Source organism: Doryrhamphus excisus, chromosome 7 (assembly GCF_030265055.1).
Source record: "Doryrhamphus excisus isolate RoL2022-K1 chromosome 7, RoL_Dexc_1.0, whole genome shotgun sequence".
Classification (NCBI taxonomy): domain Eukaryota; kingdom Metazoa; phylum Chordata; class Actinopteri; order Syngnathiformes; family Syngnathidae; genus Doryrhamphus; species Doryrhamphus excisus.
This window is the reverse complement of record NC_080472.1, coordinates 20902322-20929920: the sequence shown is the minus strand read 5'-3', so window position 1 is coordinate 20929920 and position 27599 is coordinate 20902322. Positions and strand designations below refer to the sequence as shown.

At 43.3% G+C, this 27599-nt stretch overlaps 1 protein-coding gene and 1 long non-coding RNA gene across 5 annotated transcripts in view; one reads left to right on the top strand and one right to left on the bottom strand.

The window, feature by feature from the left end:
- The window catches only part of LOC131132312 (uncharacterized), a 35727-nt gene that overhangs the window by 659 nt on the left and 7469 nt on the right, over positions 1-27599 (top strand). The window contains exons 2-5 of the long non-coding RNA XR_009130350.1: positions 698-5694; positions 6642-6786; positions 6886-7462; positions 7542-8035. This is a non-coding gene — a long non-coding RNA (uncharacterized LOC131132312). The remainder of the gene's footprint in view (positions 1-697; positions 5695-6641; positions 6787-6885; positions 7463-7541; positions 8036-27599) is intronic.
- On the bottom strand, positions 770-24647 carry tmtc2a (transmembrane O-mannosyltransferase targeting cadherins 2a). Of its 4 annotated transcripts, none has more exons than XM_058077819.1 (12): positions 24240-24647; positions 12696-13278; positions 7072-7882; positions 6884-6998; positions 6635-6720; positions 5518-5702; positions 5376-5454; positions 5115-5236; positions 3123-3204; positions 2753-2867; positions 2621-2684; positions 770-1336 (listed from the first exon to the last, which is right to left on the bottom strand). In XM_058077819.1, the coding sequence occupies exons 1-12, from the start codon at positions 24320-24322 to the stop codon at positions 1145-1147; spliced, it is 2517 nt and encodes an 838-aa protein (XP_057933802.1). In that variant the 5' UTR covers positions 24323-24647; the 3' UTR covers positions 770-1144. The 4 variants fall into 4 exon arrangements, 1 of the variants encoding a protein (XP_057933802.1); XR_009130348.1 differs by having other exon boundaries at positions 1255-1336; positions 2753-2862; XR_009130347.1 differs by having other exon boundaries at positions 1297-1336; positions 2621-2680.

Below are 27599 nucleotides of genomic sequence, written 5' to 3'. Positions count from 1 at the left end.
CCGGAAGTGTCGTGCTCTTGAAAGTTCGTCATTTCAACCGCTGTCCACAAGAGGGCGTTCTGACAAATATGGGTGACCTATTCACGATAGAAACAACATGTAAAAAGTTTGGCCTGCTCTACAACAATCTCTAAAGTCACCATGGCTTTGACAAGGCAAACGTAAACAGCGTGATATTTATAAATAAAGTTTGATTGTGTGATCACATCCAAGACGACAAACAACATGAATACAGCGCCGTCGTTGTTGCGTAAGTCGTCACCGCCTTTTCAAGGTTTGAACACCTTACAGCCACATTCCAAATTGTATTCATAGAATTATTCCCACTGAAAATTCTACAAAAATACTCCATAAATAAAAAGAGTAGTTTTTTTTTAATATTTTTGCTAATTTAGTAAAAATGAAAGCATGTATTCTGAAGCCACCATGATTGTTTTTGTTGCTTTCTTTCTTTCTTTTTAGTACATTTGCATTTAGTGCGTTTGTACCATAGAACAACTGCATTAAGACAGTGAGCCCTTTTGTTCTGTGTGGGTGGAGGCGGGGCCGCAAGCATGCACACAGTGCATGCAGAAGAGTTTAACATAGTAGAAATGAAATTAGACAACTGCAATAAATTGCCAATTATATGTTTTTTTTCTTTTTTCATTGTACTTTTCTTAAAACTAACTAATTTAAAATGTCTCATTCCTGAAAGGCCCGGCCGTCTGGTGAACCACCCCCACCCCCCCTCAGGGAACAGTGGAAAGGTAAGTGGAAAATGTCAAGGTTCTGTGAAAACGCATGCATTTTTAATATTTCAGGGTTTTTTTTGTTTTTTTTTTACCAAAGATTTCAAAAATATTTGATCCACTTTGACAAGTTTGAGAAAGGAAATGACTGGAATCCATTTTGGAATGCGGCCATGAAGCTGGGGGCGGGGGTGGTGATTACTTCTGCAAGGCGCTGTATGATTTGAGTTCTTAGCGGGCACACACGGCGTACAAGCTTTGGCACCACTTTGTGTTTGTTGTGTCCACTTCGTGTTGTGGTCATGTGACGTGTTCCTCACTGCAGCCAACCAGCCATCACTCCATTCTTCACTTCAACACCTCATTGAGGTGGAGTTCACCACTTCATGAAAGCGGCGACGCCGGAAAGCTTGTTATGGAAGTTCTTCCGTCTTCCTGGTGGCCAGGCCTTGCCTCTCCATGATGTTCCACAGCTTCCGTAGGTTGGAGCGGGTGATGGCGTCGTCGGGTTTGAGTTGCAGGGCTCTCAGGTAGTTGGCCTCGGCTTCCGACAGTCTTCCGTTCAAGTGCAGGATGGCGCCGAGGTTCATGAGGGCAGCTGGGTACTGGGAAGGGCGGAGTAAGAAGAAGAAGAAGGAGTCATATGTGATAGATGATGTGGTCTTCTTACGACCTTCTCAATGTGCTTTTTATATATATATATATGTGCTATATTTATATAGCAGATACAATAAGAGGAAATGGGACATATAAAACCTGTTTACTACCTTCTAAGTATGCTTTTTACCATTATTAGAGCCCTCTATACAACAAATAACACCCCTATAGTCACATTTACACTCCTATTACCCTATATGGCAGATACAATAAGAGGAAATGGGACATATAAAACCTGTTTACTAGCTTCTCAGTATGCTTTTTACCATTATTAGAGCCCTCCATACAACAAATAACACCCCTATAGTCACCTTTACACTTCTATTACCCTATATGGCAGATACAATAAGAGGAAATGGGACATATAAAACCTGTTTACTACCTTCTCAGTATGCTTTTTACCATTATTAGAGCCCTCCATACAACAAATAACACCCCTATAGTCACCTTTACACTCTTATTACCCTATATGGCAGATACAATAAGAGAAAACAGGACATATAAAACCTGTTTACTACCTTCTCAATATGATTTTTACCATTATTAGAGCTCTCTATACAACAAATAACAACCCTATAGTCACCTTTACACTTCAATTACCCTATATAGAAGATACAATAAGAGGAAATGGGACATATAAAACCTGTTTACTACCTTCTAAGTATGCTTTTTACCATTATTAGAGCCCTCTATACAACAAATAACACCCCTATAGTCACATTTACACTCATGTTACCCTATATAGTCGACATAATAGGTGGGTTTTTTGCTCCTTTTCCAAGGTTTTTGTTTAATTAGAGTTTATTCTCATAAAATGACAGCTGTTTATTTCCCATTTCAACTATTTTCTTGTAACTTTATTCCCAGAATATTTTTTTTTCTCCTTAATATTTGAACTTTATGCTACGAAAATGACGTTTATTTTGAAGTTTATTTTGGTAAAATTGCAAATACTTACGGACATTTTTTCATATGTTTATGCCTGATTGAGTGATAGACGTGAGTCCAACTACGTTTATGCTAACTGTTTGTTTGGTCGTCTCCCAAGCTAGGGCTTCTTTTATCTGTCCGGCTAACGGATAAGCAAGCGCTGTCAGCGCTAACAGGTCAAGTGCACCAGACAGATAAATGGCGGTCACGTCTCTTCTTCCTGCTGCTCTTAGTGGACCCCCCCCCCATCAAGATCAAACCTTGCCTTGAAGTGACTGATTCATTGAGAGAGTCGTACTCACGTCCGGTCTGAGGGCGGCCGCCCGCTTGTACTGCCTCTCCGCCGCCTGGTTCAAGCTGGCCTGCCTGCCAAAGGAGCAGCACGTGGCGTGAAACCAACGCGGTGCGAACACGGCGGATGTTTCCTACCGAACCTTAGCATGTGTGCCGCGCTGAAAACGACGTCAAACTCCGAGCTCTCCAACTTGGCCGCTCTGTCCGCCATCTCCGCCGCCTCGGGGAGTCGCGAGTGCTCCAGGAGGAACTGCCCTGCGAATGGAGGACAGGTGGAGATGGTGAAAAAGACACAACTTCCTGTCCCTTCCGCTGTCTGCAGATGTTCGGAAGGGGAGAACGTGCCGCATGGAGGCTGGGAACAATGGAAGGAAGCGGCAGCTTGTCATGACCATCTCTCTCTTCTAATGGAGATAACGGCCAGCCCAAATAAATATCACCTCATCCAAGATACGGGCCAGGACACAATGGTGCTTACTACAATATCCTGGATGACATCAGACGTCTCACCGTAGTGCATGTAGCAGTTCCCCCTCATGGGGTCCAGCTCGATGGCCCTCAGGTAGTACTTTTCTGCCTCCGTCTTTTCACCCTAGAAGAAAGAAGTATGTTCTTAGGTAGACGCCCATAGGATGTGTCATGAGAGCCTTTTTAGGAGCACCAAACGCGAGAAACGATCATCTCCCTCACTTGTTTGAGTCACAGTCACTTTTCAGGTTCTTTGGAGTTGAAGGAAGGCATTTTATGGCCTTCTAGATTCAGTTCTAGATACAATTATTAGAGCCCTCTAGACATGAAATAACACCCCTATAGTCGCCTTTACACTCCTATTACCCTATATAGCAGATACAATAACAGAAAAGGGGACCTATAAAACCTCTTTACTACCTTCTCAATATGATTTTTACCATTATTAGAGCCCTCTAGACAACAAATAACACCCCTATAGTCCCATTTGCACTCCTATTACCCTATATAGAAGCTCCACGTAAGACAAAATAGGACATATAAAACCTGTTTACTACCTTCTCAATATGCTTTTTATCATTATTAGAGCCCTCTAGACATGAAATAACACCCCTATAGTCACCTTTACACCCATGTTACCCTAAATAGCAGATATAATAAGAGTAAATGGGACATATAAAACCTGTTTACTACCTTCTCAATATGCTTTTTATCATTATTAGAGCCCTCCAGACAAGAAGTAACAACCCTATAGTCACCTTTACACTCCTATTACCCTATATAGAAGATACAATAAGAGAAAATGGGACATATAAAACCTGTTTACTCCATTCTCAATACGCTTTTTATCATTATTAGAGCCCTCTAGACGTGAAATAACACCCCTATAGTCACATTTACACTCCTATTACACTATATAGAAGCTACAATAAAAGAAAATGGGACATATAAAACCTGTTTACTACCTTCTCAATATGCTTTGTATCATTATTAGAGCCCTCCATACAAGGAATAACACCCCTATAGTCACCTTTACACTCCTATTACCCTATATAGCAGATACAATAAGAGACAATGGGTCTTATAAAACCTGTTTACTACCTTCTAAATATGCTTTGTATCATTATTAGAGCCCTCTAGACATGAGATAACACCCCTATAGTCACATTTACACTCCTATTACACTATATAGAAGCTACAATAAAAGAAAATGGGACATATAAAACCTGTTTACTACCTTCTCAATATGCTTTTTACCATTATTAGAGCCCTCTAGACAACAAATAACACCCCTATAGTCACCTTTAGACTCCTATTACCCTATATAGCAGATACAATAAGCGAAAACAGGACATATAAAACCTGTTTACTACCTTCTCAATATGCTTTTTATCATTATTAGAGCCCTCCAGACAAGAAGTAACAACCCTATAGTCACCTTTACACTCCAATTACCCGATATAGAAGATACAATAAGAGAAAATGGAACATATAAAACCTGTTTACTCCTTTCTCAATATGCTTTTTTACTATTATTAGAGCCCTCTAGACAACAAATAACACCCCTATAGTCACCTTTACACTCCTATTACCCTATATAGTCGACATAATAGGAGAAAACAAGCGTGTGGAGCCACACGCTCAAAGAGAGCTGTTTAGCATGAAAGCTACACGCACACAACCCCGGTTTAGCAAGTGTTAGATTCCGCCCCACTATTGTGAAACCTCCTTGGACGTATTTTAAAATGGTTGCTAATGTGAGACGTTTGAGGAACGTCCGTGCTTTGGAGGTGAAACGTAGTCCACGACGCCAGGCTGACCCCCCCCCTCCTTCGCGCCTGACTGCAGCCTACGTATGGACAACAACACATGTTGCTCATTTAATAAGGAAGCCCAGTAATTCCATTACGCATACGCCAGTCCCCGCACTGGTCCCACTGTCCGGGGTGCGTCCAATCTCCGTTGCCTTAAGCCCCTTTCGGAGGAGCCGTCTGGCAGCATGCCTGGACTTTGTGGAGCGGTTCCAAGCCTCACCATGATGGACAGCAGTTTGCCGTAAGTCAGGTGGGCCGGGATGTGGTCCGGTTTGGCCCTCAGGGACTCCTTGTACCAGTGGCGCGCCTCCTCCAGCTTGTTGAGCCTCATGTAGGCTTCTCCTGGAGATGGAGAAGATGTTATTCTTCATGACCGAATGAATGCATGACATCACTTGGGTCCCTCCACCTGACTAAACACCCTCCTCCCGTCCCCAGTGAGACCTCAAGCGGACCCTCGTGGAGCGTCTAAAGGGCGTACCCATCATGTTGAAGAGGCTGTGTGGGGCAAAGTGTCTGGGCATCCTCTGCACCGCCCGCTTGTAAACAGAAATGGCCTCCTGCGGTGGAGACAAGGAGCCCTTTTAGAGGAGAAAGGAGTCCTCGGCGGCGGCGAGCCTCACCTCCTGCTGGCCCTGCTCGTGGAGCATCTTCCCCAGGTTGTACAGGCAGCTGGTGACCGAGCTCTTGTGGGTGTGGGGGTCCTTCAGGTTCTCGTCGGGAATGTTGGCGCAGGTCACGAAGGTCCGCTTGGCCTCCTCCAGGCTCCCCCGGTTCATCAGGATGATGCCCGTGTTCAGGTAGGCCGCTGCAACACGGAGGAGACACTCGGTCAAAGCTTCCCAAAACGGCCGTACTCGTATTAGTATATGCAGGGTGGACCTATGTTTGCACTTGAAGGGATTCGTACTAGCAACCTGAAGTATACATACGGCATATGTTCATGATGGTTTGGAGGTTTCGGTCGGATTGATTTAAAAATAGATATTAGGAATAATATTAGGCCAAGATTTTTCTGATTAAAAACTCGCACTCGAGGTCCTTTAGGATAAAAAATATCCACTTCCTGTTTCCGAGGCCGCCATGTTTACACAACTCCACTTTTTTACCACAACATCCTTACAAAAAACAATGAAATGGTAATGGTTTTACTTGATTATTATGCTAATATTTATCATAGTTTTAGCCACCGCCATCACCAAACGGACGTTAACTGTTTCCTTTGAGGCACCACATGTTGGTGACACTAAATAAAATCCATCTATCTGCTATCTGCTAACTGCTATCTGATATCTGCTATCTAACTGCTATCTGCTAACTGCTAGCTAACTGCTATCTGATATCTGCTATCAAACTGCTATGTGCTATCTGCTAACTGCTATCTGCTAACTGCTATCTGATATCTGCTATCGAACTGCTATCTGCTATCTAACTGCTAACTGCTAACTGATATCTGCTATCGAACTGCTATCTGCTATCTAACTGCTAACTGCTATCTGCTATCTGATATCTACTATCAAACTGCTATCTGATATCTAACTGCTATCTGATATCTATCTATCTGCTAACTGCTATCTGATATCTGCTATCTCACTGCTAGCTAACTGCTAACTGCTAGCTAACTGCTATCTGATATCTGCTATCTAACTGCTAACTGCTAGCTAACTGCTATCTGATATCTGCTATCTAACTGCTATCTGATATATGCTATCTAACTGCTATCTGCTAACTGTTCCTTACATGCCAGCGTGGGCCGACTGCCGATGGCCTTTTTGTAATAGTGGAGGGCCTCCGAGAAGCTCTCCTTCTCCTGCAGCAGCAAACCCCTGGAAGACAGAAGACCAGAAGACGTGGAGGATGTGATCAGGGCTGGTTTTTCATATTGGGGCCACGTAAGCGTGAGGTGGGGGGGGGACAAAAGATGCACGTTTGTGCTCCGTAGACAGGATATGTGTCCATGTAAACAAGGAAGTGCTCATTCTCACTCACAGGTTATACAGCATGTCGGCCATGTTGCTCCTGTGATGCAGGGCGTTCCTGTAGGCTCTCTCCGCCTCCGCCATCTTGCCTTGGCTCTTCAGCACGTTGCCCAAGTTGCCCCAGGCTGCAGAAGACAACACAAGCATCATCAGACCACCAACGAACACAAAAGGCGCCGGACCACGTGGCAAGCGTACCTTTGGCGGGGTTGACGCTGATCCCGGACTTGTAGAGCTTCTCCTCGTTGCTCCAGTCCTTGTTCCTCTGAACGGTTCTCAGCCCGTTGAGCAGCACCAGGCCCAAACACAGAGCCAGCAGCAGAGCCTTCAGGCCTCTTCTCCTGAGTCTAACGTACAAAGTTCTCGCACCGGTGGCCACCAGCAAACAGAAGCCGACACTGGGGATGTAGAGAACCCTCTCGGCGATGACAAAGCCCACGTAAAAGAACAAGTTGGACGCCGGGACGAAAGGCAGCGACAGGAAGGCGAGTGAGAAGATAACGAGGTTTTCTGTCGGGGGGAGAGACATCCGAGGAGAGTCGACGTGAAGACCCCCTGAGCCGTTGAGGGTGGCCTTTGGAGGACACAGGTGGGTGTTATGGTTGGTGTCCAGGGCGTGGTAGCCGTTCCCGTTGGTGACACATTCCCCGTTCTTCTTTCCTTTGGAGGTGGGGCCGTGAAAGCCGAACCAAGCCAGGAGCCCCAACGCGCCGTAGAAGCCGAGCGTGTGAAGGTTCCTCCAGTCGGCCAAGGACGTCACCAGGGGCACCGCGTCCATGGACCAATCGAAACTGAGCTTATCGGGACAGAGGAGCAGCCAGGCGTTGGCGGCAGGCAGGTGCAGGAAGGTCAGCGTCCGAGTGAGAAGATGCAGGGAGTCGGCGGCGGGGTTGTCCGAGTTGGAGAAGTTGGGAGGCTTGTTGCCCATCCAGTAGATACGACATGACAGCAGGATGGCGCCCCAGCTTGCCAGAACGCTCAGGCTCAGGAGAAGCTTTGGGTTCTTCTTCTGGAAAGACAAAGCGTGCGGAGAATCAACCTCCAGCCAAGGGAACATGGTCAGGCTGCACACCGACAGGAAAGACGGTCAACTTGACCTTCTAAAGCACGGTGGAACCCCGCAAGAACCTGCAGAGTGGCCCGTGTGGAACACACCATGCAGGTACCAAATATAAACGTCCTTCACCACTTCACTTTTTCATGTTAAAAATAGCATCTTTAGAAGGTCCTAAATTGTTTAGAATGTCCAATGTCTCTTAGCTTCGAATGTAAAGTCATTTAAAGCCGCAAGGATGTACGCTGTCCAGAAAAAAATGTGATATAGGGGTGTTATTTCATGTCTACAGGGCTCTAATAATGTTAAAAGTCATATTTAGAAGTCTATGCCATAAGTATGAAAATATTTCATTTATTAGTATTGAATCCGGCTACACGGCGAACAAGTGGTTAGCGCATAGGCCACACAGCTAGGAGACCCGAGTTCGATTCCACAGTGTGGAGTTTGCACGTTCTCCCCGTGCATGCGTGGGTTTTCTCCGGGTACTCCGGTTTCCTCCCACATTCCAAAAACATGCTAGGTTAATTAGCCACTCCAAATTGTCCATAGGTATGAATGTGAGTGTGAATGGTTGTTTGTCTATATGTGCCCTGTGATTGGCTGGCTGGCCACCAGTCCAGGGTGGACCCCGCCTCTCGCCTGAAGACAGCTGGGATAGGCTCCAGCACCCTCACGAGGATAAGTGGTAGAAAATGAATGAATGAATGAATATTGAATGTGTACAAGTGGTTAGTGTGTAGGCCACACAGCTAGGAGACCCGAGTTCGATTCCACACTCGGCCATCTCTGTGTGGAGTTTGCATGTTCTCCCCGTGCATGCGTGGGTTTTCTCCGGGTACTCCGGTTTCCTCCCACATTCCAAAAACATGCTAGGTTAATTAGCGACTCCAAATTGTCCATAGGTATGAATGTGAGTGGGAATGGTTGGGAATGGCAATGGACCCCGCCTCTAGGCTTGCTTCCCTGCCTTGGTACCATGGTGTAGTTGAGTTTCTCGGGCGGAGTGTGACCGCTAATCAGCTTAGAGGTCATTGTGTTGGCATGCAGATGCTGTTTACATCTCATAAGAGCATTAATCCCGTAAGGGGTCGCGTGTCACGCAACGCTTTCAACCCCCTGGTTAGTTGTCTTCTTTAACGACATGGTGATGAGTTGGGACCGTGTTTGATGTCTGTTGAGTTTATGGTCTTCCGTGTAATCATGGCGCCGTGCAGACATACCACAGTATACCACAGGCCAGTACGGGTTCATACTCTAAGTACGGAAAACTAGTTGTCCATAACAAAACCCACGTTTAGGATTATGGTAAGAGGTTTAAGCTCCAGCTCCGTTGTTGATTCCTCCAGATGAGAAGTGGAAAAAAACATGGAAAGGTTCAACAGGGGCAGGCAAGACCCCCATTCCCCGCTCCCTAGCTCCAGGATGCTCTTAAAGGGAGCAGGTAGAGGAGAGTAGCTGCTGGCGTGGAAGTAGAGAAGTCGTATTCAGACCTTAACTGCTTTCCTTAAATTCTCCTTTAATTGCTATCGACATGTTTGATGCCGATGCTCCTCGCTTTCCGGCGTGACCGCGCATCCCCAATCTAATCCATTTTCAAGCAATTGGAAAATCAGCAGGAGCAAAACCGCGAGTGCCACTTTGATATGTTGTCGTCGATATGCTAACATGCTAACATGTTTTAAATGCAGAATGCTGCATCTCAGCTTTGGCCTTTTTTTTTGATTGTTTTTTATTTTCCAAATATTTATTTTTAAAGAATCTTTGTCAAAAATTAATCTGAATTATGACTTATATTTATATATTTATTTTATTTTGACTTTTATGAATTATGATTCCATATTAGAACTTTTCCACCAACCTAATTGTCCAACAATTACAACTTTATTTTTTTCTCAGAATATTAATATTATTTTTTCTCAACTTTTTGTCATCTTAAAATGACTCCTGATTTTTCCATTGATGCTGTTTTTTTCACATTATTCTTGTAAAAATTAATGCTAATTTTTAAACATTTTTTGCTGTTTTTTCAATTACACCTTTAAAGAAAACAGTCACGTTATTATTAAATAAGGCATTAAATAAATTGATAATTAGGCATTATTAATAATTATTATTATTTATTAAATATTATTAAATATTTAATTACTATTTATTCTTTTAGGTATGTGTGTGTTCAGTAGTGTCTGCTATTTTACTTTTATTTTTATTCCATATGCTGCTCTCTGTGTCCATTAAATTGCCCCTCCGGGGATAAAGTGTTTAAAAAAAAAAAAAAAAGTTCCTCAATGGCCCCCAGGCCGCACTTTGGAGACCAATGTTGCGGCATCTCCTCGCAGGTTTGGCTTGCCGGGGTGAAGTGACACGACTCTGTCGACACAAACCACATTGGTTCCTTAACGAGCAACATCAAATAGCGGGATGCAGTCACCTTCCACCAATTAGTGGTTGGAGTGGATGGCAGTGAAAATAAACACAGGGGGGCTCGGGGGTCGGGGTGTCGGGGGTGGTTAACCACAATAGATGATGCCGATAATTCATCAGCCTTACGTCAGAAGCCAAAGTGTTGGCGTGAAGTGAGTTTGACTTGGAGAAGAGAGTTGAGCTGCTTCATATCTTCCAGGTTGCGTTATCGTTGTAGGACGTGAACGGGCCTCCGCTGCCACGTCGGTTTTCGAACGCTCTGTGTTGGAAACGGAATTCTCTCTCCTGTGGTCTTGTGAGTCCATCTGGGATAGGACTCGGCTGGGATAGGCTCCAGCATACCGCAACCCGAGTGATGACAATGGACGGACGTATGTGTTGAAACATTACGAGTGCGTTATTATGCTACGATATCTCCAGGATATATGGATATCACTTCATTACTGTATTCCCACTCAGGAAGCTAAACAGCTAGTCCTCACAAGGGTCGCGGGGGTGCTGGAGCCTACCCCAGCTGTCTTTGGGCGAGAGGCGGGGTACACCCTGGACTGGTCGCCAGCCAATCACAGGGCACATATAGACAAACAACCATTCACACTCACATTCATACCTATGGACAATTTGGAGTCGCTAATTAACCTAGCATGTTTTTTGGAATGTGGGAGGAAACCGGAGTACCCGGAGAAAACCCACGCATGCACGGGGAGAACATGCAAACTCCACACAGAGATGGCCGAGGGTGGGGAAAGACAAAATAAGAAGCCAAAAAGTTACCACTTCCACACAAAATAGGAGGAGAACTCATACATTCATTCATTTTCTACCGCTTTTCCTCACGAGGGTCGCGGGGGGTGCTGGAGCCTATCCCAGCTGTCTTTGGGCGAGAGGCGGGGTACACCCTGGACTGGTGGCCAGCCAGCCAATCACAGGGCACATATAGACAAACAACCATTCACACTCACATTCATACCTATGGACAATTTGGAGTGGCTAATTAACCTAGCATGTTTTTTGGAATGTGGGAGGAAATCGGAGTACCCGGAGAAAACCCACGCATGCACGGGGAGAACATGCAAACTCCACACAGAGATGGCCGAGGGTGGGGAAAGACAAAATAAGAAGCCAAAAAGTTACCACTTCCACACAAAATAGGAGGAGAACTCATACATTCATTCATTTTCTACCGCTTTTCCTCACGAGGGTCGCGGGGGGTGCTGGAGCCTATCCCAACTGTATTTGGGCGAGAGGCGGGGTACACCCTGGACTGGTGGCCAGCCAGCCAATCACAGGGCACATATAGACAAACAACCATTCACACTCACATTCATACCTATGGACAATTTGGAGTGGCTAATTAACCTAGCATGTTTTTTGGAATGTGGGAGGAAACCGGAGTATCCGGAGAAAACCCACGCATGCACGGGGAGAACATGCAAACTCGAGGGTGGAATTGAACCCTGGTCTCTTAGCTGTGAGGTCTGCGCGCTAACCACTAGACCGCCGTGCCGCCCATCTAAAGCTTAAATCCAAGTAGTTTTGGGTACGGTTGGTTGGAAAACGAGCCGATGCCGACTGATGGGAAAATGGCGTTTAAATATACATATCAGGCAATCACGGAATAAGGGAGTTTTTTTTTATTTTTCCTTGGAAGACTGCGGTGCCAACACCACACCCTCCTTTTGTCTCCATCGCTACCCCATCCTCCACTCCGCCGTCCTGCCGTTCCGCATTTGAAATCTCATCTCGGTGTGATTAGGGACGAAAATGGAATGAGGGATGGAACGCCGGCTGGAGCACATCTGTCGGCTCATTTGCATATCTTCACGTCGGTAAAAAAAAGCGTTAGACGCTTGCAGCCTTCAAATCCCCCATTCCCAAGACCGGGGACCAGATAAAGACGGGAAGGAGTGAGAGCATACTTTCCCCTCGCTTGCATCCTTCATCCCATTTTGTGTTCCCAAGCTTCACCTCTGGAGATGTCTGGCTCATTATCGAGGAAACAATTGTTCCCGCGGTCCGGCCCCGTCGAGTAACAAGCTCCCCTGTCAAGATAACCGTGACTGGGGGGGGGGGGCCCACACGGGCACTGGAGCCGTGATAAATGAGCTGGGAGGCGGTGGAACCTGGCAGCCTGGCACGGCTGCAATGAAGGATGAAATTTTCCGACAAAAGCGTAGGAAAACTTTCCAGATGATGTTTATCTTTTTCATCATCATCAACAACTGACTCGCAAAGATCCTCTATATGACAGAAGCGCTGCGCTGACGTACTCTTGCCTAATTGCAAACAAGCAATTTCCGCACAAGCAGAATGAAGTCGATGAGGTCCCGGAATGTTTATTTACCTTTCCGAGCGGGAGCAGCAGCGCCTGCCGGAATGTGAGCCTGTGGAAGACGAAGAGGTCGTAGACGGCGGACACAGCCAGCACCGTCAGCCCTTGCTCCTTCCACAGCATGCTGGCGGCCGCCCCCCACAGGCTGCCCAGCATCCACGCCCAGCAGCCCAGTCGGGTCTGGAGCGTCGCCCGCAGCCCGCAGTGCCTTGCGTAGCAGACTAGAGACAGCAAGAAAAACAAGGCGGCCCCCACGTCCGCCCTCCCCACCACGCCGGCCACCGCCTCGGTGTGCACCGGGTGAGTCGCGAACAGGAGACCGGCCAGCAGACTCCACGGTCCTCCGCCCAGCAGGGGGCGACTGTAGGCGGTGAAGGCGGCCGTGACCAGGCCGTGCAGCGCGACGTTGAGGAGGTGGTAGCCTCGGGGGTGCAGGCCGTGCAGGGCGTAGTTGAGGCGGAAGGAGAGGGTGCAGAGCGGGCGGAAGGACTTGTGGCTGCCGCTGTGGGTGAGCAGGGTCCCCCAGAAGTCGTCGTACAGGATGTTGGTCCACGGGGTCTCCGGGAGGAGGTCCTGGTTGGTCTTGATGGCTCGGCTACGGAAGGAAGGGAAAACGTGGTTAATATTTTGTTAATTTGGCGTGTTGACATTTTAGCCAATGATTTGGAGTGCATGAGAAAGTGGAAGGAAAAGTGTAGAGGGAGAAAAAATTTTTAAATAAAAAATAAAGTATAATATATATATGTATATGTGTATGTATATATACTATACATATATATATATATATATACCCGTGTACATAATAAATATGTAAAAAAATACAATATATAACATAATCAATATAACATAAAAAATATAGGTACATTATCAAAAATATGTATAGAAATAAGAAGAAAAATCTAAATGATAAAATGAAAATGAACTGAAAATTAAAAAAATAAAAAGAAAATAAATAAATAAATAAAATGAAATGAAATGAAAAATTTTAAAAATTATTTAAAAAAAGACAAAAACGGATTTCATGAAAGATGGAAGACATAAAGGCTGATGGGACAATAAATAATACGCTTGGCGTCTCCTGGGGGGGGCGAAAGCGCTTTTAAATTTGACATTTTAGCCAATGATTTGGAGTGCATGAGAAAGTGGAAGAAACCAGTGTAGAGGAAGAGTAAAAAATTATTAGTATTATTAGTATTATTATTATTAGTATTATATAATAATAATTATTACTATTATATTAATATTATTATATTGTATTATAATTATTATGATAAAATATTTATAGTAAATATAATTATATTTATAATAATAACAATAAAATATTATTAAATATATTAATAATAAAATAATAATATATGCATTATATATTAATATAATAATTATTATTTTATATTATTATATTATATTATAATTATTAATAATAAAATATTTATAGTAAATATAATCATTATTATAATTATTATTAATAATAAATATCATTCAATATATGAATAATAAAATAATAGTAAATTCATTATTAATATAATAATTCTTATTTTATATTATTATATTATATAATCAATATACAAATATAGGTACATAAAAATTATCAAAAATGTATACAATTTTATATGCCAAAAATATGTATAGAAATTAAAAAAAATCCAAATGATAAAATCCAAAAAGAGACAAAAACGGAATTCATGAAAGATGTAAGACATAAAGGCTGATGGGACAATAAATAATACTCTTAGCGTGTCCTGGGGGGGGTTGACGATCATTAGCACACATTCTGTCTTTGTGCATGCATGGTGCACGGCATCGAGAGGAGGAGGCGGGGAGGGTAGAAGGAGGAGGAGGAGGAGACGGGTGGTCCTTTGTTTGTCGAGTGTACCTTTTTGGTGTGTGGAAAAAAGGAAAGGAGGACATCATGGTCCATGAATGTGGTGAATAGCTTCCCAAAGCAGCTTCCCAAAGCAGGCTATGAGGCTGACAAGGCCAAGATCAGGCTAATTCCCAACATTGTTTTCCCGACAAAGCTTTTCTTTTGGAGGGCGGCGTCGTGGAGTTGACCGTTATGACATCATGTGGCGGACACACTGCCGCTGCTATTCCTGAAAAGATGCTCGTTGCTCATTTACATATCCAAATGGGGGGGGGGGGATGAAAGGAAAGCAAGGAGGAAGGAGGCCCAAGGAGGAAGGAGGCGTATCTGTGTAATCAGTAATCAGTAATCAGTAATCAGCGATGGCGTCACCGAGGCAGTGGAGTGGTCTCCCATAGTGATCCAAGTTTGGGGGGGGGTCTTTTGTATTCAGGCCAAGGCTGCTGGACTATTCAGTTTCAAAGTACGCCACATCGCTTTGGTCTTTTCAGGTTTTAAGCTCCTAAAAAAAAATGAGTTTTTCCGAGGGACCTCATGTCGTCTGGTCTGGCTGAGAAAGCCATCATCCAGTCCATGCACGCTCCGAGACCTGGTCCATCTTAAACGCCCCTCTGCTATGCTTTGGAAAGACCTTCTGAGTGTCCCTGATCATTTCACGGTTGAGGTTCAGGCTTCGCTACACGTCTTAAAATGAAGTCCAGAGCTGGGCCACCTTATCCGTCAATCACAAGAGACTTCTTGGAGCCACATCCCTCCCGGCTCATTAGAATTAAACACATACTGCCCAACCCCAATCCCAATCCCAATCCCAATCCCAAATCCCAAATCCCAGTCCTAAATTTTTGGGGTCAGTCCATCTGTGGACAAAATGGTCCTATGGTAAAAAAAAAAATGTCAAAAAGTCTTTGCTCCAGACGGTGATCCGGATCACCCCCAAAATGTAATCAGTTCTTCCGACAATTCCTGTTTCCGACAATTCCTGAATATTTCATCCGAATCCATTCAGATATTTTCTAATTATTTTGAACGCAAACAAAAAAATAAATGCATAAAAGCAAAGACTTTCTAAATGCGGTTTTCAACCTAATGAGGGCCATGTAGACCTCAAATGACCCTATGACCTATGACCTATTGCGCAATGTTTACACCACATTGCATAACTCTTAAGGTCCTGGGACTCAGTCCGGTCCCAAGCTAGCCAGCTAACCAGTTGGCCTCAAATGTATTTCTGTATTATGTATTTTGCCAAAAAAAAAAGTACCACTTCCACCCGTTATGGGAGGAGAACTTATTTGATGCAGTTTGATAAGAATCGCTAACAATAATTCAAAGACGGCAATGACCATTTCCTCCTCTTTGTATGTACGCGCTGTTTATCTGATGGTCTGCTCAAACAGGAAGTGAGCGCGCACACACACACACACACACACACACACACACACGCGGGTGTGTTCAAACATCAGTGGCACCACTGGCAGAACAATACTTCCACCAGAAGTATCGTTCCGGCTTTCCCACACTCCGGACCGTGAAGAAAAGTTGTCCACACGGCATTGAACGTTCGGCGTGGGGTTAAATCCACGCTGAACCCAATTATAGTCCGCTTTATTCCCTCGTTTATCTTTAGCAGATTGATTTAAGGCTCATTGCGTTCTCCAACGCCGATCGATCACTCGCACTAAACAGACGGCGACGCCCACGTCAGCAGAAAAGGGCCGTTGCGACATTCCCTTGAGTGATGATGTCAGTAAATGAATCTTCGGGAATCAGTAAGGAATAATAAAAAGTCACGCCGACGGACCGCCCGCTGCGTTTGTTTCACGGACATCATCTTCACGGAAGACCACCGGGAACGGTTCATTAAGCTCCTTAGTAGCTTCTTAAGAACATCTCACCCAATAAACTCCTCTCGTGTGCCGCATATGCGCGGCTTTACGGCTTTTTTTTTTTTTTTCCCAACACTCCAGGAAAGCCCCTCCGGCTGGGAACGAGGGAAACAAATCAGCCAATCAGCCCACCGTTCAAACTCGCTGTTTAATTACCGCGCCTGACTTTGCACAGCTAATTAGCCGTGCCTGTTTTCATCGTGATAAATGTGATTAAAATTGGAGCGCGGCCCGTTTGCCAAAAACGACAGAAAGCGGGAAAAAGGGCCAGCTGTGTACATGCTGGGGGGGGGGGGGGGGGGCGTGGATGTGGGGGGGGGGGGGGGGTATGAATAGGTATAGTAGCTCAATGTGCTGCTCAATTTGGCATAAATGGCCATCACGAGTCGGCACGGTGGTCGAGTGGTTAGCGCGCAGACCTCACAGCTAGGAGACCAGGGTTCAATTCCACCCTCAGCCATCTCTGTGTGGAGTTTCCATGTTCTCCCCGTGCATGCGTGGGTTTTCTCCGGGTACTCCGGTTTCCTCCCACATTCCAAAAAAACATGCTAGGTTAATTAGCCACTCCAAATTGTCCATAGGTATGAATGTGAGTGTGAATGGTTGTTTGTCTATATGTGCCCTGTGATTGGCTGGCCACCAGTCCAGGGTGGACCCCACCTCTTGTCCGAAGACAGCTGGGATAGGCTCCAGCACCCCCCGCGACCCTCGTGAGGAAAAGCGGTAGAAAATGAATGAATGTATGTGTTCTCCTCCTATTTTGTGTGGAAGTGGTAACTTTTTGGCTTCTTATTTTGTCTTTCCCCACCCTCGGCCATCTCTGTGTGGAGTTTGCATGTTCTCCCCGTGCATGCGTGGGTTTTCTCCGGGTACTCCGGTTTCCTCCCACATTCCAAAAACATGCTAGGTTAATTAGCCACTCCAAATTGTCCATTCCAGCGTTAGACGGGCCAACCCAACCGGAATCTTTTCCAAGTATCTCTGCTAATTATCTTGTGATCTCTACATGGAAGCCATTTGCTTCCACGATCGGTGGATCGAATCAGGTCTTCCTGAAAGTGGACCTGACCTCTACAGGTCCAGGATCACAGCATATAAAACACACGTGGACGTCCAACTTGGGGCAAAAATGTGTCCCACACTGCATTTTAAAAGCACATATAGCGTCATTAAATGCTTCATGTTCCTCTCGGGGACGGACAGGAGGAACATGATGTCATTCCAAGGACTCCAGCCAATGTTTACCTTTGGTTTTGTCCAAGATTATCAGCATTAAATGCGTGGATCCTTCAAGGGGACACGGAAAACGGGACGCTCGGCTTCTTTCATGACGAAAACGAGACCTGATGAGCGAAAAATGGCTCGTTGACGACTAAAACGTGACGAGTCCCGAGTGAGTTTTCCTTGATGAGACCGGACTAGTGGGTGGTCTAGCAGATGTTTACAATGCATGATACATATTCTTGCATCCTAGCTTAGCATGTAGCACACTTTTACATTTTTTACAGTAATCCCTTGCCACTTCCTGCTTTCAATTTTCCAAAATATATGATTGTTTTTTTTGCCTAAATGAAGCTTTTTCAAGCATAAACGTAAAGGTGACTATAGGGGTGTTATTTCATGTCTAGAGGACTCTAATAGAGGGCTCTGATAATGTTAAAAAGCATATTTAGAGGGTCGTAAACCAGTTTTGTATGTGAAATATGTTGGTTATGTCTACTATATTGGGTAGTGAGAGTGTAAAGGTAACTATAGGGGTGTTATTTCATCTCTACAGGGCTCTGATAATGGTAAAAAGCGTATTTAGAGGGTCGTAAACCAGTTTTGTATGTGAAATATGTTTTATGTCCGTTATATTGGGTAGTGGGAGTGTAAAGGTAACTATAGGGGTGTTATTTCGTGTCTAGAGGGCTCTGATAATGTTAAAAAGCATATTTAGAGGGTCTTAAAGCGGTTTTATATGTCAAATATGTTTATTATGTCTACTATATTCGGTAATGGGAGTGTAATGGTGACTATAGGGGTGTTATTTTGTGTCTAGAGTGCTCCAATAATGTTAAAAAGCATATTTAGAGGGTCAAACCAGTTTTGAATGTCAAATATGTTTGTTATGTCTACTATATTGGGTAATGGGAGTGTAAAGGTTACTATAGGGGTGTTATTTCATGTCTGGAAGGCTCGGATAATGTTAAAAAGCGTATTTAGAGGGTCATAAACCGGTTTTGTATGTGAAATATGTTTGTTATGGCTACTATATTGGGTAATGGGAGTGTAAAGGTGACTATAGGGGTGTTATTTCATGTCTGGAAGGCTCTGATAATGTTAAAAAGCGTATTTAGAGGGTCATAAACCGGTTTTGTATGTGAAATATGTTTGTTATGTCTACTATATTAGGTAATGGAAGTGTAAAGGTGACTATAGGGGTGTTATTTTGTGTCTAGAGTGCTCCAATAATGTTAAAAACAGGTTTTCTACGCTTTACCTGTATATATTACATTTATAAATAAGGAATCCTACTTTGGGTCTGGAACCAATGAACCATGATAAATCAGGGATTACTGCAGTTCCAAATTTGTACTGAATTTGATGTGTTTTGCGTAGAAAAAAATAAAAAGTGTGTATTGTTATGCATTGTTATAAAATCGATGTCTTGCAGAAAAGTGCACGCTGTACCGACGCAGGTGAGATATTGTTTGTGAAAACGGTAAATTGTAACGAAGCAGATGATTGGGACATGCATAATTCAGTGACCTTCAGCGTGGTGCAGTCCATTAAAAAAAAAAGGAAGAGTCGGCTAAAACGGCTTGGAAAGCCATTTAAAAACAATTCCTTTTCCTGTCACACTCCGCCGCCTGCCATCCATGAATATCAAACGCGTGCATCCTGCAGAGATGCTGCAATGTCCTATTTATCAACAAGGATTGCTACGTTTACTTCGGGAACGCCGCACCTGATATCCACTCGGTGCAGAACCAGCCAGCTGGAATGTCGCTCTTTCCTTGGCCTCTCCACGTGTAATCGGGCAACGTTTAATGGCATCACGCTGCAGCAAACAAGCAGCGACGCTATCACACCTCATACCACTTCCACACTAAGTACCCGGAAGTCGACTCCATGCATTTTTTTACGAGGTGCGAAGCACCAAATCATTTCGCCTCCTCCCCAGCCAGCGAGGAAGGGTGTGGATGCATTTTCCGAGACTTAATTTTCCGTGAAACGCAGTCGAGCAGCCAAGCTCACGGAGCAGAAACCAAAAACTTTCAGCTGCGCCGAGCGACAAAACTTCACAGCTATTGATTACAAAAAGAATCAGCGTTGGGTTGGGTTTCCGATTACGGCGCTTGGTTGTTTTTAGAAGTAGCGCACACCTCCACAAAGCGAAGGTCAAAGGCGTAATCCAACGCCGCAAACAGGAAGTCTTATTTGTTGCGGCGTAGAAGAAAAACCCAAGCTGCTGAGCATCATAGTGGATTTGGATAAATAGTTCCACCTAGATCTGGACTAGAAGTAGACATCAACAGCGGGGTGGGCGGCGGCGGTGAATAAAAAGCACACGTGGAAGCGTACGCGGCGATACGACACAACGGTGACACAATGGTTGACACGTTGTTCACGCCGTCTGCCTGTTTCTGCTTAAAAGGCAATCTCCTCGGAACAATGTTATTCATAGGAACATTTTTCCTGGCGGTCCCGACACACGCTGTCACCCGCCCCGAGCTGCCAAATATCGCTACACACGCAGGATATAAATACGTAACATTTGCTCACGCGTCTCTTTGGCCTACATTTTGCACTAATATTTATAGACTATGTGAACATTGTGGAACTTAAACCCACAACATGTTCACATTAGAGAATTATTGCACTTATTACATGAGCGCATCGTGTCTTTATGTTCGTACCGCTTATCAGGGGCGTCACTCGGTTCTGAGGGCAGGGGGGAGTCTTAGCCCCCCTGGAGACACACAGGATATGAATGAATGTAGAAGACATTAAAAAAAACAAATAAGGAACAAGAAGCGGGATATAACTTTCCCACTTTTGGACAGATTTAGTAGAGATACTCAATAGTTTTAGGCCGCCATTAAATGTACACAAGTACACACAATCTATACTGCAAAACCGCTGGACAGTGATCAATGATATAATAATCATTATTATATTATTAATTAGCCTATTATTATTACTATCATTATTATTATTATTCTGATTATTAATACTACTACTAGGCTAGTATTAGCCTGCTTATTGGCTTGCTTATTAGCCTTATTAGCTTTTGCCCTATTATATGAATTTTTTTTGGGTAAAAAAAAATACAAATAAATTTTAAAAATCAATAAAAAACTAATAGGGGGGCTGAATTATTTATTACTACTACTATTACTACTACTACTACTACTATTAGTAGTAGTAGTAGGCTAGTATTAGCCTGCTTATTGGCTTGCTTATTAGCCTGCCTTTGCCCTATTATATGAAATTTGTTATTTTTGTAAAAAATGAAAAAAAATAAATAAATCAATAAAAAAATATCAAATTACTTAGGGAGGCTGAATTATTCTTATTCTGATTATTACTACTACTACTAGTAGTACTTGTAGTCGTAGTAGTACGCTAGTATTAGCCTGCTTTTGCCCTATTATATAAAATTTGTCAAAGATTTTTTTGTAAAAAAAAAAAACCAAATCAATAAAAAATATAAAATTATTTAGGCGGGCTGAAAATGATTTTTTGTAAAAATAAATAAATAAAAAATTTGAAAAATCTATTTAAAATGATTTTTCATTAAAAAAATCAATTATAAATATCAAATTATTTAGGGGGGCTCAAGAACATTTTAGGGGGTGCTGAAGCCCCCCTAAAATAGGCCTAATGACGCCACTGCAGCTTATCTTATGGGGCGGGGTAGACCCTGGACTGGTGGCCAACCAATGGCATGCAGGGCACATATAGACACGTTCATATCTATGGTCAAAGAACTTAAGGTAATATTCCTTTTTTTAATAAATGTATGATTTCTTCCCCAATTCGGCCCTCAAACTTTGTCGTGAAATTGAAATTAAAAATTTTAATTAAAATCTAAAAAAGCTTTTGTCAGGGCAATCCAAGGATATGTAGCCAGTAGGGTTTCAAACTCGCATCCAGGGTATTTTCTAATGGCGGTATCACATTGAAATAGATCCAAGTTGCATTCAAGGACTGCCTGGGGATACAGGATTGCGTAGCGCCACTTTCGGGTGCGTTCCAGTCCACCATGCTGCCATATTTCACCTTGGGGTGTCGGTTGAATTACGCCCTGCAGGTTATTCGGCACTCGGGTCCGCTAGTCATGATGTCCTGCAGACGGCTCATTAGTTAAGCAGACATCGGCCCTCGTGTAAACATCACATCCGTCATGGCATCGGGAATCGGGCTCACGGCTCCCGTAAAACACTCGATTGGAAAAGCAGAGAATTATCCGCTCGGCCATCTTGTTTGGGCTTTTCCCGACCGCATGTGACGAGTAAGGAGGATTTGATTAGCTTAGCGGAGCGTAAAGACGACAACACGGCGAACGGCGACTCTTCGCTCGTAACTCTTCCAAGCCTCCCCCCCGCCGCCGACGAAGCCCGAGCCAGCCGGCACGCGACTCTTGACCCTGAGCGCCGTTTGATGGAGAGCCAGCGAGAGTCACGCCTCACGCTCTCTCATCCATCGTGGAAAAAAAAAAAAAACGACCGCGGTGACGTTGATCGATTGGAGGACGTTGAACTTTGGTGGCGAGGATGGAGTGTCGGGCTCGGTGATCTTTTGGGCACCCGCCGCCGTGGACGGACTAGACCAGGGGTGGGCAAACTTTTTGACTCGCATTGATATAACAAAATTTCCGGGGGGGGGGGGGGGGGGGCAGACTATATATTTTACACGTAACAGTCCACCTGGTATTATTGTATCTGTAAAATTGGCATGCAATCTGCTATTATTATTTATTATTTTATATTTATATTTAAATATTTTAAAAATAATAAAATATTATAATAATTAAAATAAAATTAAAATAATAATTATTATATTATTATTATGTAAAATATGCAAATATAACAATATTAGTATATATATTTAATATAATAATTAGCATTAATATAATAAATATAATAATCATAATAGTTATAATAATAATATAATAATTATTATTTTAATTTTTATTATTATTATGTGCTTGTGTCTTTTTTCAGGAGCACTTTGTAAACAACACACCATGTCAAACAACGAAATTGATACAACCATCAAAAGGTTGGCTCAGGCCATGATGCCAGGTTGTATGTTGAGTTTAAATGAAATACTTTGGAAAGATTGGGCGGGCCGTATTCAAACACTTGGCGGGCCGGATGTGGCCCCCGGGCCGTAGTTTGCCCACCCCTGGACTAGACTGATAGATTAGCAAAGACGTGATAAATGACTGCATCCTTGGGAGAGGTTCTCATCAGCGCTCGAGCCGCATGATATCTGTGGCGCCCCCTGTTGGTTGGGCTCACAATGATGAGTATCGTTACATTAGTGTTGGATTGATGGCGGCCATGTTCTTCAAGCAATCTTCCTCGGATTTCACACACACGCTCCGTCCGACCCCTAAAGGGGTGTACCAACATTTGGTGGTGGTTGGGATAAACGACCTTACCGGGAATGTACGAATCCGCAAGATTTTTAGAAATAAATAAGCAAACATAAGCAAAATAGGGGCTGCACGGTGGTCGAGTGGTTAGCGCGCTGACCTCACAGCTAGGAGACCAGGGTTCAATTCCACCCTCGGCCATCTTCTGTGTGGAGTTTGCATGATTTTTCTCCGGGTACTTCCAAAAACATGCTAGGTTAGTTAGCGACTCCAAATTGTCCATAGGTATGAATGTGAGTGTGAATGGTTGTTTGTCTATATGTGCCCTGTGATTGGCTGGCTGGCCACCACTCCAGGGTGGACCCCGCCCCCCCTCCCCTTAATCAGCTGGGATAGGCTCCAGCACCCCCCCCCCCCACCCTAGAGAGTATAAGCGTTATAGAGAATGGATATATGGATATAAGGTTCTCCTCCCATTCCATGTGGAAGTGGTTTTTTTATCTTGTCCTTTTTCCAAACTTTGCTTGAAAAAATCAATAAATTAGAGGCTAACTAGTTAGCTTAGGTTGGTAAATTAGAATGTAACTATGGAAATATTCACTTTATTAATATATTCACTTTTCAACGGTCTGGAACCAATTTTCATATACGTACATGCTAAACATACTGATTTGTAACCCGCAAAACATGCCAGATAGCATCCTGGTGCGGTCACATTGTGTGTTTCACGTCGTCGTTTGCACCCTGAGATCGAAACAACCGCCGACATCACTTCCTGTCCGCCCCCCCCCCCCCCCACACACACACACACACAAGTATGAGTCTTTTATGTCTTAAATAAATTAAATTTATTTCGTAATAGGAGTGTAAAGGTGACTATAGGGGTGCTATTTCATGTCAGGAGAGCTTGAATAATGTTAAAAGGCATATTTAGAAGGGCATACACAGGTTTGCTATGCTAAATATGTCTTATTTTTTGTTATTATTTACTATATTGTGTAAAAGGAGTATAAATACTATCGTCTAGTATTTAGAAAGGATGAACATGGTGGCTTTGCAGTATTTTTACCTCCCCGTATAAGACAAATAAGACAAAGGTTTCATTGTATTCATAGGCGAGTCAAGTACAGCAGTGATTGATAACGAGGCACAATAGCACATGCAAACAAGCAGCGTCGCCATGGTAACCACGGGTGCCGGTGGCAGACGACCCCTACCTGTCATCGTAGCAGAAGTCGGCGTCCAGCGTGTTCACGTACACACCCACGGCCACGGCGGTGCACAGCAGCTCCGTGATCATCTCTCATGGGGGGGTTGGGAGGGGTTGGGGGGTTCCAATGCAAACAGGTCAGAAAGGATGAGGATGATGATGATGATGATGATGAAGTAGTAGTCTCTTATTGTGTGGAATTCAGCCGCTCGGCAACGCGGCTCGCCAGGGCTTCTCCCAACCCGCGTAAAGTGTGTCGCAGCCGGCCATGTTCCTTCCGGGTCCCCTTCCCCCCCCCGGTAACGGGTCAGAACCGCGGCCAGTGGTGAGGAGCCATCGCTAGGTTCGATTCCGGTCCGCTGATGTCAGTTTGAGCATCGGTGGGTCGACAGCAGCCGAGGCAAGCACGCGTGTGGTTTTCAATAGAGAACCGCGCATGCGCATTTGCGGCGAGATGGGTGGGAGCGGGGCGGGGGGGGCTGTGCACCATCCAAAAACCGTCAACCGTCAATGCTAATAATCACATTCATCATATTTTATATATATATTAATATATATTAAAGTAGAATGTATGACAAGTAAAATAAACTATAAATGACATTTATTGTGTTTTATTTAGTATACTCAAGTATATTAAATATTTAAGTAAAATAACAATATGCTGTTACTGTTAATAATATTTTATATTATATTATTAAGATATATTATTAACATTCATCTAACATATATTGTTCATATTATTGTGATTTATATTATTTATATTAATATAATTATCACATTCATCATATTTTTTATATATATATATATTAATATTTATTAAAGTAGAATGTGTGACAAGTAAAATAAACTATAAATGACATTTATTGTGTTTTATTTAGTATACTCAAGTATATTAAATATTTAAATAAAATAATATACTGTTACTGTTAATAATAATATTTTATTTTATTATATTATTAAGATATGTTATATTATTAACATTCATCTAACATATATTGTTCATATTATTGTGATTATATTCATTTATATTAATATTATAATTACCACATTCATCATATTTTATATATATATTAATATATATTAAAGTAGAATGTGTGACAAGTAAAATAAACTATAATGACATTTATTGTGTTTTATTTAGTATACTCAAGTATATTAAATATTTAAATAAAATAATATGCTGTTACTGTTGATAATAATATTTTATATTATTATATTATTAAAATATATTATATTATTAACATTCATCTAACATATATTGTTCATATTATTGTGATTTATATTCATTTATATTAATATTAATGTATAAATATGATTATTTTTTGCAGTTTTAACTGTACAAAAATATCTTCTTTACTAATCATAATTTTTCAGGATTTTTTATTTTTTTTAATTTTTGTTATTTTTTTTTTATTTTCATTCACTCACTGTAGGAAGTTGATGAAGTTTGAATATTGATTCATGTTGCTGTAGGCTTAGTCCCGTTTTTCTTTATTTTTCTCAAGCTGCAGGTCCTACCGCTTTGGAAGCCCTTCTTCCTTACGGGTTAAAAGCGTACCAAAAATAATGTCAACTTGAACTCCGCCTTAATATTTAATATTCTTTCATTGGTGTTCTTTTACCGCCACGCCTTCTTTTGCCCTTGACAAGGTCAAAGCATTAGCAACGTTACGTGATGATATTTTTAAAGCGTCCCCCTGCAGTTTGGGGGCGAGCGCGGCGGCGGTCCGCTCTATAAAGCATCTTGTTACCGTGCTGATTTATAGACAACCGGTAGAAAGGCAGACAGGGGGCGTGCACGTGAAAGCACGGCGTCCTATGGCGAGGGCACATATGGACGCCAGGCTGGTCCCGCTGACGACCAGCTGCACCGAAGCCTGGCCCGCTGTCAGAGGTTTTTGGGGAGGAACCTGAAGGCAGCACAAAGCAGATGGAGAAGGATGCACGGGGCCAGACGGGTTGAGGTTAGACGTGGTATCGGCATGAGGGTGACCGTGTTTTCATAGCGACGTTCCTCTCCACGGCGTCTCAAGATGAAAAGGGCACCCTCATTTGGACCCGCTGGGGAACGCCAGGGTGGGCCGCACCGTGTCTTCCTGCCAGCACGAGCAATGAAGGATTAGGAAGAGTAAGGAGTTCCTGACACGGACTTCCTTACTGTACGCTAGCGTACTCTAGTTAGCTTACTCTAGCTAGCTTACTCTAGTTAGCGTACTCTAGGTAGCTTACTCTAGTTAGCTCACGCTAGCTAGCTTACTCTAGTTAGCTTACTCTAGCTAGCTTACTCTAGTTAGCTTACTCTAGTTAGCTTACTCTAGCTAGCTTACTCTAGCTAGCTTACTCTAGCTAGCTTACACTAGCTCGCTTACTCGAGCTAGCTTACTCTAGTTAGCTTACTCCAGCTAGCTTACTCTAGTTAGCTTACTCCAGCTAGCTTACTCTAGCTAGCTTACTCTAGCTAGCTTACTCTAGCTAGCTTACTCTAGTTAGCTTACTCTAGGTAGCTTACTCTAGTTAGCTCACGCTAGCTAGCTTACTCTAGTTAGCTTACTCTAGCTAGCTTACTCTAGTTAGCTTACTCCAGCTAGCTTACTCTAGCTAGCTTACTCTAGCTAGCTTACTCTAGCTAGCTTACTCTAGGTAGCTTACTCTAGGTAGCTTACTCTAGTTAGCTCACGCTAGCTAGCTTACTCTAGTTAGCTTACTCTAGCTAGCTTACTCTAGTTAGCTTACTCTAGTTAGCTTACTCTAGCTAGCTTACTCTAGCTAGCTTACTCTAGCTAGCTTACACTAGCTCGCTTACTCGAGCTAGCTTACTCCAGTTAGCTTACTCCAGCTAGCTTACTCTAGTTAGCTTACTCCAGTTAGCTTACTCTAGCTAGCTTACTCCAGCTAGCTTACTCCAGCTAGCTTACTCTAGCTAGCTTACTCTAGCTAGCTTACTCTTGTTAGCGTACTCTAGTTAGCTTACTCTAGCTAGCTTTCTCCAGCTAGCTTACTCCAGCTAGCTTACTCTAGCTAGCTTACTCTAGCTAGCTTACTGTAGTTAGCTTACTGTAGTTAGCTTACTCTAGCTAGCTTACTCTCATTAGCTTACTCTAGTTAGCTTACTCTAGCTAGCTTACTCCAGCTAGCTTACTCCAGCTAGTTTACTCTAGTTAGCTTACTCCAGCTAGCTTACTCCAGTTAGCTTACTCCAGCTAGCTTACTCTAGCTAGCTTATTCTAGCTAGCTTACTCTGGTAGCTTACTTACTCTGGTAAGCTTACTCTAGCTAGCTTACTCTAGCTAGCTTACGCTAGCTAGCTTACGCTACAAAGGCCCACAATTAGCATCAATTCTCTCAGTGATGTTTCCACTTAGCATTT